General features: G+C 40.3%; 1 protein-coding gene across 3 annotated transcripts; it reads left to right on the top strand.

Moving 5' to 3' along the window:
- The first annotated feature begins 440 nt into the window (after positions 1-440).
- LOC6560865 (protein Wnt-2) lies at positions 441-11,950 on the top strand. 3 transcript variants are annotated; one of them, XM_001987478.3, is made up of 5 exons: positions 441-1,766; positions 10,543-10,760; positions 10,817-11,082; positions 11,227-11,414; positions 11,511-11,950. In XM_001987478.3, exons 1-5 carry the CDS (start codon positions 1,711-1,713, stop codon positions 11,818-11,820), a joined length of 1,038 nt encoding a protein of 345 aa, XP_001987514.1. In that variant the 5' UTR covers positions 441-1,710; the 3' UTR covers positions 11,821-11,950. The 3 variants fall into 3 exon arrangements, with proteins under 3 accessions (XP_001987514.1, XP_032591108.1, XP_043070261.1); XM_032735217.2 differs by having other exon boundaries at positions 1,705-1,766; positions 10,548-10,760; XM_043214326.1 differs by lacking the exon at positions 441-1,766 and adding an exon at positions 3,152-3,168 and having other exon boundaries at positions 10,548-10,760.
- The last annotated feature ends 957 nt before the right edge of the window (positions 11,951-12,907 follow it).

The following is a 12,907-nucleotide window of genomic DNA, read 5'->3' as shown; positions in this document are numbered from 1 at the left end:
CTATTGGAATATATACATATTTATTTAAAAAGATTTAAGGCAAGAAATAAAAGTATTTGTGGAATAAATTGACTTGTTTGTAAACACAATTTGACAGTTTTAAATGAATATACATAGTTCCTTCAGAATGACCTATTTTCAATAGTGAATTTTAATCGATTTTCTTAATATTCGCCATGTTCAACAGATTTTAATTTTAATAATATTATTAACCAAACAAGATTGTTATAAAATGCTCAGTTTTTCAGAAAGGCCAAACTGAGAAGTAGTTAAAAATGTTCCCACTCCTCATATAATATGGCTATTCACTGGCTATTAAGCAACTCTTTGTGTAACCCTTGTTCACCCTCAGCTTCCTCGAACTTAGCTCAAACATGTTCGCTGCACCAGCTGATTGAATAGTTTGTTTGAATTTCGTTCAACTGGCAGTTTGCCAGTTCTTATACGACATTCGCGTCAAGCGGTTGACCCGGGTCCACAATAACAAACCGAGTCCAAACTAAAACCCGAACCAAAAGAACAAAAACATCGCCTTCGTGTCGTGAAGTTTCGTGTCGTGTCGTGCCGCGGAAACCTTTGCATTTGGCGGCTCGGGTCTTTAATTGTGTCACTAATGAGCCGCATTTATGTTAATCTTGGCACCCGGGCAGCAGCAGCAGCAGCAGCAGCAGCAGCATAAGCGGTTGTCGTCTAAGCTTTCAGGCGATCGTATGTTGGATGCCGACGGATGCTTCCTGCACAGCGAACGCATCTTTATCGCGCTGTGAATTAACATACAACATTCAAACACTCGCAAGACTCACAATGGGATTCACAGACTCGGCATTCAGCTGAGTATTTCTTCTCTTCTTGCTTTTTTTTTTTTTTTTGGTAGTTTTCACCTGCTGTGCCGTTTATGGTTATTGCCGCAATTTCGTTGTGACAGTCGGAGGCGCTTTATCATAAATTAAAAAGTCGTGTAGTCGGACAGCCGGACAGTCGGACAGCAGATCGGCGGACCCGTGTGGAAGGCAGTCGTGTGGCTGCTTCTTTGCGTGATTCGCGGTCAGTGTGGTGCGTGTGGTGCGGCGATTTAGTGGCTGATGAATGATGCTGTTGAAGTCGGAGTCAAGCTGACGTTGAGGCTGAGTTATTTGCATGAATGAAACGCAACCAGTGATGAACGAGCTGGCATGTCTTAACAGTGTTAGCCCCGAGCTCGATTCCATCTTCGCGCTCGCTAGCGATGACTTAATTTAAAACTACTGCCAGAAGGTGTTAATTAGCATATGAACCAATACACATAAAGTATTTCGGCAACACATTTCTTATTTGGACTCTGTCGCGATCTCCATTCACATCTCAGTCGGGTTTCTATTTAATGCTATCGTCTGCGCGTTTGGCTCATTAATAATCAAAATAAGCTGCAGTATCAAATGGCAGCGATTTGTCACTAAATATCTGTGCATATAAACAAAAATAATAATAAAAAAAACGCGTCCAGGCTCATAACTCCACAATCTTAACAAAACAAGAGAAACAACAATAATAACAAAATGCATGCTGTAATTGTGCAAAGCTCGACAAATTTCCTATGGGCAGTTGTGAAGTTTCGAATGCGCACATTTAGTGTGAAGAGAATATGATGATACTCGTCGAACTGTTCGCATTTGTGTTTGCCTTAGTGTTTGTGTGTTGTGAGTGCCTTGCGTTTTCTCTTACGACGTAGTCATGTGGAAAATACACAATAAACTCTTAATATATTTACTCTGGATTATGGAAATAAGGTAAAGTACCAGACAAAAAAGGTCATCCACAAATCACCTTATTCTTCTCTTCATTATTCAAATTAATCTTGGCCGAACTACCTAATATGCTTGTATGAATAATATAAGATCAATCGTTTTGTCCGAATGCTAAATAGAAACGTTCTATTCAAATATTGCTTAGATTTGGTTCTTAATGACGTGACAACTTTTTCTAAACATGGTTCAACGGTGGACAAGTGGCGAAAAGTTGTACAGACACAGTAGATGGTGTTGAATTATTATATTATATTTTATATTATTTATTATTTTATTTTATATTTATTTATAAACTATACTTCAAGTTGAATATCAAGATTTGGGCAAGTCTTAATTACCATTTTGTATTTATATCATGTCATATTTAATTATTATTTAATTGAATTGAATTTGAATAATTCAAAAACATAATTTAAGTTTTGTATTTTATTTCACTGATTTAGTAGAAGCAGCATGTTTGCTATCTAAATAAACTATAAATGATATACAAAGACACCTGCAATACTCGTCAAATAGTGCAGTGTATAAATCATTTCGTTGTAAGATACATGCACAGATAAATAGCTTTCTCGTTGTGTTTTATCAATACAAGATCTCGCACAAGTTGACAACTGTTTCCTCTCAGTGTTGTCTCAACAGTTAAGATCGCCACAATCGCTGATTTTCATCGCGGCAACTGTGAAAATGAGTTGTATGTAAATAGTTATCAGCAGACGCCCAAACACAATACGCCCAAATCGTAGCTGAGATCGTCGATTCTAGTTGAGAGCAGGCGTCGCAAAAAAGGAAAAAAAAAATAGCACGTACACACACACACACACACACACACACACACACAAATAAACCGAGAGCGGGAAAAACGCTAAAAAAAAAAAAAAGAAATCTCATTAAAATGGGCAATTAAATGACGGCAGCAGCAAGTAAAACCAACTGACAGACAGACAGACTAGCAGAATGACAGACAGACAGACAGACAGACAGAGAGACAGAGAGACTGAGAGACGAACGATGCTGCAGTTGACTGCCACATAACGAATGCCATTTTCCAAGTCAAAACACAGTTTGCCAATCAAAGCTGGCTAAAGGAGCAACGGGAGCAGCAGCAGCAACAACAACAACAGCAACCACGAACGACAACTGGAAATCAATTTTTGCCATAAACTCATCAACGTGCCTGGCTAGCTGTGTGTGTTTCGGCTGCTATCTAATTGCCTTGGCGCAGTCAGTTGCAAGTATCTTCAAGATACGCGCTGCCTGCTGCTGCTTCAGTGGGCTGGTCTTGTGGGCAGCTACGCCGCCGCCATGGCGGCCAGATTAACAACAATGCGCATCAAGAGCAACACAACAACTCTAACAACAACAACAACAGCCACAACAACAACAGGTATGAAGCAGGCTTTTGACCACTTCACAGGTTGCTTCTCACACATCTGTGCCCAAAAAAGGGTCTTAACCCAGAAACGCAGCTACAACGCTTGTAATTGGGGTTACTGCAATTTTAAAGCACCTCAAATGGCATCTTGTTATTGCACACTAAGAAAAAAATTTAGAAAGATGTCCTGGCATACAGAAATATTTTCTAAATCGGCAAATTATGTGTTTTGCTTTAGCTTTTGCAAATAATATATATTTTTGAAAGCCAACATTTTATATTTAATTCCTAAACTCAAAATAAATCTTCAAGATAAAAAGTTCTTCGTGAAAATCCCTGAAATACATTGTTTTTAAAGCTAAGAAATATGTATTTTGTCGACAAACGAAACTCAGTTGCAACAATTGCATTGCGCTTTTGAGGGGCACATAGGATTTTTTTTTAGAGTGCAGCAGAGGCAGAGATACAATGAGATATAGAGAGTGGTGGAAACTTGCTCGTTACATGCATTGGAACAATTGCAACTCATGAGCTTGCAACGTGCAGACAAACGCTTAAATTGTGATCAAGATCGTCGTAAGTCGCTGCAGTTACAAGCCCAAAAATGGCCTTTAGAGTGGTTCCTGTTGCCAGCCAAAGTCGAAGTCAAAGCCAACAGTCACAAGCTCAACTACAAACACAGTTAAAGCCAATGCTGTGCGGGAGCCGTTGGCGGCGATGGTTGGTGGTGGTTGGTGGTGGTGGTGGTGCTTGGCGGTTGGTTTTGTACTTTGGATGAGTGATCGACTCGAGCACAAACAAAACAATCTGCGCTTGATCTGTTTGTCTGGCAAGCCAGCTGGCCAAATGACTCTTGGCCAGTTGTTGTGGCTCTGACACTGACTCTGCCTGCAATTGCCAATTGCCCATGACGAACGATCCGTTTGGGCTTTTACCTGTTACCAGTTAGTTGGCCAGCCTAGGACTGGCTACAGGCATACGTCTTTCGCGGCTCAATTACGACGTCCGTTTTGTTGCCGCGATTTTGGCCGAGCAGCGCGCTTTATTGTTGTATTTGTTGTTGCTGTTGTGATTGCCTCGCCATTTGTCTGTCGCGTGGCAGCGACATTTTTCTTGGCCATTGCCAGAGTGCCAGGCTCTCTGGTATTCTGTGGCTGTTGTTTTCTTCCTTACGTACTAATACTCACTAACATTTAGATAGGTAGATAGGGCATATTGAAAGTATGCAAAAGCATATAAGAAGCAGACCCCATAAAATATATATATTTGAATCAGGAAAATCAGTTGTAGTCGAGTCTATGTCCTAGTTTAATAAACTCACAGATTATAGGAGCTTTCGAGCTGAAATTTGAAATGTTGATACGCGATAGAAATATAGATTTCTGTCTGTAATATGTTTGAGTTCATTAGAAAATAGGGACATCAACAATATTTATTTATTTCGAATACTTCTCCCAATTACAACATTTAGAAAATAGCATTGCCTTACAGCCCTCAAGCCAATTATAAATCGGTTAATAAACAAGCAATTTATTAGAGAATCAGTTGACTAAGAATAGGGTAACTTGCAGTCGTGCATTTGCACTTGGGGGATTCTTTCTTGTTTTATTGATGGCATGTTGAACAGCTTTTATGGGTTTTCAGTTTTGTGTTTTGGGTATTTTGTACTCCGGACTGGGCATTCGTATGGTGCGTGGCGGCTCCTCCGGCGCCGCCCACTTTACATGCAGCTGGACAATGCAGCTTGGCCACAAAAAACTTTCAAACTGAGCCAAAGACAAATCCAGCGAGCTACACAGCCAGCTCAGTTGCATTGTTTGGATTAATGTGACTCTGTGGCTTCCGCCTCCAATTGGCGCTTTATTTTGGCTCCACACTCGTAAATTTGCAGCCGGCAGGCAGAGCGCCATGAACATGTCAGCGAGCCATGTAATTACCAACAGCAGCAGCAACAGCAGCAGCAGCAGCTACAGATACAGATATTGCTAGAGATCTAGATGCAGCCAGTTACACAGCTCCTCACTGCACCCATATTTTGAAGTCCCCCTTTGAAGCTTTGAGCCGAAGTCCAGCAAGTAGCTACGAGAGACAAAAGGCTTAAAGCCCAATGCCGCCGCCTTCATTCCAAGGTAATTGGCACAGCGGTGGGTCGCTTGGGCCTAGATACTAAATATGTACATGCTAAAAAAACAAATAGGCTATCAAAAGTTTGCAAGATACTAGAAAAAAATAAAATAAAAATTAATAAGAAATTAGGCTATCAAGATACAAGATACATAAAGGAATTGATTCAGAGTATTCGTGAAATGTGGAATATTTTATTATTAATTCTCGAAAGCAGATTCTAAGCTTAACTTTCTTTGTTATTTTTTGGTTGACTAACGCATTTGATTAATGATTATACACATTTGTAAATATGACTTTCATTTAACACAAAAGCTGACTCAGTTTTAGCGATTGCTTAATATAATAATAATAATTGATAATAATAATATTTCTTGATATTATGTGTTACTTTAGAATTAAAATAAATAAAATAGCTGCTTCAGATAAATTTAATTAATTTATTTTTAAGCAATTGTCCTTGAGACTAGTTTTTATTGAAGTCTCAAGTTAGTTTGCTATTGTTTAATTTCTCGAAGTGTATTTATGACTGCCCTTTTGGGATCAGTCTGGACTTGGCCCCAGGTCTGAGCATAGCTCGACTTGGGCCCAGTTACGCGTTTGCGCATTGGCTCAAGTTTTGTCTGGTCTGCAACGCCTGCGCGTGAAAATATTAAAGTCATATTTTTATGAGCCTCCGAAGTGCGCATTAAGAGTGTTGGTTGTTATAGTTGCTGCTGCTGCTGCTGTTGCTGCTGCTGCTGTTTTTGGGTTATTATTGACTCGCAGTGCGCTTAAGCATTTATGTTTATGCTTTGGACGAGATATAAGTGGTCAGGCTCCCGAGTCAGCTTCAGCTACAGCTCCAGCATCAGTTGGTCTTGTTGTTGTTGTTGTTGTTGTTCTTGTTGCTGCCTGCCGCGTGTTGCTAATTGGCGTTGCCTGCGCATGCGGTTAAATTATGCGACTGGCCTAATCCATTTTTAATGATAGTCGGCCGCCAATTCGGTTAGCTGAAGGCAGCAAATCACATTTTTGATTTGCGCCCCATTTCAATGATTAGCCAATATGCCCATCGATGGCAGACGCAATTTGTTCGACTGTCCAAAATGGACAGACCACAACATAAAATTGTCAGCAAAACTAGTTTCGATCAGTTAAATGCCATCAATGAACAAATAAAATTAAAAAAAAAAAAAAAAAAACAATAAAAATGATCGTTTTTGCAGAGGCGGAAATAATTTACGGGAAAACAGGATCTGATCTAGTTACATTTTCTTGATAACTATAACGCATATGTAATAGAAATTTTGTAGTTTTACTTTGTATATTTGGCATGATTGAAGATTTATTTATTTGTTTGCAAATATTTCAAACAAGTTATTTGCCAAAAACTCGTGAGGCAAACAGAATTGACATCATTCGGTGATTTATAGTATTTAATAAAAATGTCAGAGCTAATTTTAGCAGCATTTTGAATATTAATAAATGCGATTTTGGCAGTTGTTGGATTTCTAAACATTATCAATACATACGATCTGTTGGCATTGTAAGTCTTTAATTGAGTTGCTGATTTCCAAACAGTCGCATATCTATTGGAGCGGAAATATATTTTTAATTATGTTGGCAACCCTGGCGAAAATCAGTGATATCCAGTTCATGACAGGTCCTTGCTCTCTCACGCATCACACGTTTAGCTGGGAATCAGAATCTAAGCCGCGGTTGCAGCAAAACAAAACAAGAAAGGGTCACGAAATGAAGGCGAGACCCAAACGCAAACCCTACGCTTTGATCTAGAGCTACAGATTAAAGAGCTTGGCCTGCAGGAACAACAGCGGAATGAGAACGAACGGGGGACAGAGGGTATGGCATCTCTAAAAAGCGGAGCAGGAACAAAGCACAAATCAAGTACACGTGACTTGGACTGTTGACGCTGCGTATGAAGTGGTGCTGAGAATGGATATGCCATGGGATGGTTTTGCAATGGGATGAGTTGATGATGAAATTGTCGACGTTGACATGCAACAGGCAATGGGGCAACAGCGCACTCTAAGTGGCAGCGACAAATTAAATAAAGCACGAATAAAAAGCAAGAAAATAAAAAGTTTGATTCACACGCCGAAGATTATATACACTTGCAGACAGGAGAACGGCTGCTCAAAGAATATTTGAATATTCTCGAACCTCTAGTAAGACAGGTCAGGATAACTACATAGAAATCCGTTTAGTTTTGATCAAATTTCAGATTGTGAATAGCTTTCACTCATCACTACATGAGAAGTATTTATCCTTTGTCCGACAGTCATGCCAGGTTTATATAAAAGTTCCGACATATTTATTGCCTGCAGGAAATAATATAGCTATAGGATATATATAAAAATATAGCTTTAAAACTAACTAGCAGAAGTCTTAAAGCTAGCAGAAGTTTTAAAGCCATGACATATCGACACGGCCAGTGGTGCTGATCAGGAATGAAAATTCAATGGATCGGGATATACATTTCATGACAAAATTATAATACCCTTTTGCCAGGGTATAGCCATTTTGTTGAACAAAACTGAGGCAGCAACTAAAGCTTTAAAAAACAAAAGGCCGCGATGAAAAGAGAGAGATTGCTGCCCTTTGTTGTTGTTCAAGTTGTTGTTGTTGTTATTGAGGTGGGCATGACGGTCACGGTATGCGAACGCACGAAAAGCTATTGACTGACTGACTGACAAACGGACTGAACGGATGCGCTGCTGACAGATCGATCAACGGAGTTTAACAAAGTTAAAGTTGAAGGTTGGCTGGTGGTTTGGTGGTTGCTGGCTGGTGGTTGCTGAAGCATTGCAAGCCAATGGCCATTGTTTTTGCTGCTGCTGCTGCTGCTGCTGCTTCGATCGCATCCTGGCGTGGTCGTGCCTGTTAAACGAGCCTAATTATTAGTTTACTACCAATTTTGGACTTGGGGCTCGGCAGCATGTTAACAGCATGTACGACAAGTCATGAACAGCAACAGCAACAATAACAAAGATTGTTGAAATGAAAACGATCGTCGGTTGTCGATGGTCGTTTCCAGTTGCTGTTGTTGTCCAGTTGAAGGGTTAATTTGTGCAGCCGCCCGAGGACATGATCACAGAGTCTCTCTCTCTCTCTCCTCCCCTCGCGTGTGTTCCTGCCTTCTGTAAGCAGTGTAATTTTTGTAAATTGATTTAATTGGCCCAATTAAAAATGCGTTGTAAGCGAACTCGCACAGCAGACAAGAGAGAGAAAAACATACGGCGAAAGCAACGGGGCCAAAACGATTGCAGTGCAGCTATTGACAACCAGTTGGCATGGAATTAACAATCGGCATTTGGCCCGAGGATGTAGCACAGCTGTATGTCTCAGACCTCTCCAGCTTCAATATGGAGCTGACCATGTTGGTCATGTTTCATATCTCTTTTTTTTCTTTCTTCTTTTTTTTTGGCGCCTGCGCAGCTGTTTGATTGGTTTTGTTGTTGGTGCCAATCGACAGGTAGACAATTGCTCGTTATTGCATCCACTGGAATGTTATTTTCTAAATAGATGTGTGTGTGTGTGTGTGTGTGGGACGTGGCTACACGAGCTACAAATTCCATTTACAATAGTCTTCCTACGATTTTTGAGTGATTACCGTTTGTGACTTGCTTAATTTGAGAAAATAAAGTCAAAAGAATCCAATGAAATAGTTATGCAAACTTCGGATCAAGAAAATGCAATAATAAAACCAATTATTGTCTCTGAATAATAACATTGTATTAAAACTGTTTCAACAATATTGTTATTAACACAATATAAATACTTAATATGCTCGAAAATGACTTCATACAAAGTCGAGACAATATTGCAGTAGCCATTGAAAGCGATGTAGCCAACAGAATTGGTAACGTTGCCAATATAAAAATGTAATTAAAAGTACATGTCATAAATACAAAATAATCCCACAGCTAAAAAATCGCTTAACAGCTAAAAATTACAAGTTGTGTTTGTTTTGGTTTGTGAAAGGTATTTCAGAGTTTCCAATTTTTTGCATAGCCGGCAATTTGCAAGTAATTTTCATGACTCGATTAATCCAATTTGACTTAAGCTGTTAGTTATTAGCTGTTAACTAGTTTGCTATATGGCATTAGCGTGCACTTCGTCAATTAAGTCAGCATCTTTTGAGCCCAACTGGCAAAGGGGCTCACAAATTTAAAGCCTTGATTAGACATTCCAAGCTGAGCTAAGCTTCTCCATTATTAGGCGGTGAGATGCATATAATTATGGCTAATAATACAGCTTGCGGCATTATTTTGACTAAAGCTGACAGTAAAACTGTCTACGCCCCCCAAATGCCCGCCACTCACTCACCTGCCCCAATCGCGCAACAACAACAATCAGCTTGAATTGAGTTGAACGCTGAACGCTGAACGCATTAATCTTGGCTTGAATGCGGCACATTTTGCTTTTCCATCGGTCCATTCATTGGCTGGCCGGCTGGAACTGTTAGCCGCTAAATGCTGACTCGTGGCCAGTTGTTCGGTGCTTGGTTGGCTGTTTGTTTATTTGTTCATGTTGATGCTGTTGTTATTGTTGTTGTTGTTGTTGCCTGTTTTTCCATGGCAATGGCAAAGGCGGCAAATGAAATGGAAATGAATTGATCGCTGGCGGCATTTTATTGAGCACCGAGCACGATTTCTCAGCCATCGATCGATCCACATTTGCTTATGCATATTTCTTGCCATATTTAATTTATTGTTTACCCAATGCGATGGAGTTGTTGCTGCTGCAGTCGTCGCTCTTGCTGTTGCACTATCGCTGGTGGTCAGCGTTTAGTGTTTGTATGACAAACAAAGTAAGAGGTGAAAATTTAATGAAAATGTCAAGTTTTTGTGATCAAAAATATTTGCTATATTCGAAAGGAATTCCCGATTCTCCTTTTGAAACTAGCATTTTTGTTTTGAAATACATTTACTAATTTTAAGAAAGTTCTAGTTTACTCGTATATTGAGCAGGATATCCACGTTAGTATCTTTTAATATAGGCCAACAGAGTTTGGGAATAAAATAGATATAGAGTCCTCAAAAGATAGAGAAGATATGAAAGTCCCCAAATTTTATGCATCAAATGCATTTTACTGAATCGTCAAGCAAATAATAGTTTCAATCTTAGTTGACTGAAAGAATTGCAAAGCCCGTTAAGCCTAACCATTAACGTTATTTAAATTCACTTAAAACACATTTATTTGACATTAGTATACATTATGATATTTATATGAGAATTAACGATCTGATTTCTCGTCAGATTAGTATCCAGCTTTACGTCCGCCATGCTCTGTGGCCGAATCCCAGGTCTAACGCAGGCGCAGCGGCAACTCTGCAGCGAGATGCCCGATGCATTGATCGCTTTGGGTGAGGGTCAACAACTGGGTGCACACGAGTGTCAGCATCAGTTTCGGGGGCATCGCTGGAACTGCTCCGAGGTGTGGCAACGCAATGTATTTGCCCATGTCATACCCATAGGTAAGAAGGAGGAGTTGAGGAGTAGAAGCAGCAATAATCATTCACGCCTTGTTCAGCTTCTAGGGAGGCCGCTTACACCTATGCAATAGCCAGTGCTGGAGCTGCCTATGCGGTGACCGCTGCCTGTGCACGTGGCAACATCTCGATGTGCGGCTGCGATGTGCGACACAAGACTTCGCCGCCGGAGCCCTGGAAGTGGGGCGGCTGCTCGGCGGATGTGGAGTTCGGCATGCGATATACGAGAAAGTTCATGGATGCGCGGGAGCTGGAGCGGGACTCGCGTACGCTCATGAATCTGCACAATAATCGCGTGGGGCGAACGGTACGTATGGGTAATAAGTCTACAGATCAGAACAATAATAATAATCAATAACTTCAAATAAAAAACCATATGACAGTCAGGGCAAATCATTGTATTAATATAAACTACGACAAGCTAATTTTGAGTTTATTTCTTATTTTATAGTTGGTGAAGAAGCTGCTCCGCACGGACTGCAAATGTCACGGGGTGAGCGGTTCGTGTGTGATGAAGACGTGCTGGAAGAGCCTGCCACCATTTCGGCTGGTCGGTGAAAAGCTGATGCAGAAATATCACAAAGCCAAAACTGTTCAAGCCGTTAGAGGCAAACGTGGACTGAGATTAGTATTAAGCAGGTGAGTTCTCTCTTTCTCTTTTTCTGTCACTTTCTCTATCTCTCTCCTTCCCAAAATGAAGCTCTAAAATTATTAATTTTGTTGCTATCATTGCAGAAAGAAGCATATTATGGCTGCTGCGCAGAAACCGGCGCTGGTGTGGCCCAAGCGGCTGGAGCTGGTCTTTCTGGAGGCATCGCCCAACTATTGTGAGCGCAGTATTCAGACAGGAACTTTGGGCACCGGGGGTCGTCCCTGCAGTCGCAGCGGCCACGGCCCCCAGAGCTGTGATCTGCTGTGCTGTGGACGTGGACACAACACACAGCACATAAGACGCAGTCGGCAGTGCCGCTGCCAATTCCACTGGTGCTGCCAGGTGGAGTGCGAGATGTGTGACGAGAGCTACGAGGAGTTTACCTGTAAATAGCTGGATCACAGCCCGACCATGCTATGAATGTTGCTAGTATTACTTAATTTAGCTCCTAGTTATCCTAGTATTTGGCGAAATTTAATGTATTACATACACACACTCACACAAGTTGTATAAGAAAACACAAATCGAGTTACAAATATACAAACACTTCGTGTACCAAAAACTACTTTTCTTTTCTTTTACCGAACGTCTTCTTGTCAGGTTGCTGTTTAAGATATCAAGTGCACGCACCAGCGGCACTCGTCGGGTTGCTGCATTGGTTAACTTGCACCATGTCAAAAATGTGGCATACTTTTTGGAGCCTGAATTGATGGGGAAAACTGCCTCTTCCCAGGGCAAGTACTTTTCGATTTTCGAAGAAAATGGTGCGTTCGAATCGCAACAGCTAACTCTATAGAACAGCATTCAAGAATTATGGGGTCATCTAAGAACCGAAAGTTGGGCAAGAGAAATCGAGTCAAAATCACAAAATCTTGCAACATTTCATGCGGTATTCAAGGCTACTGACTGGCAATTGATAGTCCTTGTTAACTCAAAAATGTTTTTTATATCTCGCACGAGTAAAACGCATCATTCAAATCTTTTAATTTTATTATATTAATGATAAAATTCCTTCGTATTCGTAAATTGTATTCTGCTAAACATAACGAATATTTGAATTGTGTTGGATGCCTACTTCGCCAAGTTTTACATTTAAAACCAATAAATCGTTGAAACATTTTCAAATGGCTTGACAAACTTACTGCCATGTGCGAAATCGGTTGAATGAACTTATAAAATAAAATAAATAGAGAGCTGTTATAAATAAATTATGAATCTATTCGAGACAGATAACAACTGAAGTAATATTGATTAAAAAACAGACAGATAGCTCTATGCTTAACTAATTATTTTTAACTAATGGTAAATCATTACTTCTTTGAAAGACATGGTTCCAACGAACTAAAATAAACTATAGCATACTTTTAGGGCGGGCAAAGAAATCAAAGCGGCATTGACAGGCGAAAGCAAAGAAATAAACCAAACGTATACAAACTACGTAACGTAAGCAGCTAAAACGTTACGTGTGGCTGGCGAATTG

Source organism: Drosophila grimshawi, unplaced genomic scaffold, assembly GCF_018153295.1.
Source record: "Drosophila grimshawi isolate 15287-2541.00 unplaced genomic scaffold, ASM1815329v1 contig_1369, whole genome shotgun sequence".
In the NCBI taxonomy this organism is placed as follows: domain Eukaryota; kingdom Metazoa; phylum Arthropoda; class Insecta; order Diptera; family Drosophilidae; genus Drosophila; species Drosophila grimshawi.
The sequence above is the reverse complement of the archived record's forward strand: the minus strand, read 5'-3'. Positions and strand labels throughout refer to the sequence as shown.

Coding starts and splice junctions, on each gene's coding strand:
- LOC6560865 (XM_001987478.3), top strand. CDS start 1,711: ATGTGGAAAATACACAATAAACTCTTAATATATTTACTCTGGATTATG. Junction 11,083..11,226: donor ATAATCGCGTGGGGCGAACG/GTACGTATGGGT, acceptor CTTATTTTATAG/TTGGTGAAGAAGCTGCTCCG. Junction 11,415..11,510: donor CTGAGATTAGTATTAAGCAG/GTGAGTTCTCTC, acceptor CTATCATTGCAG/AAAGAAGCATATTATGGCTG.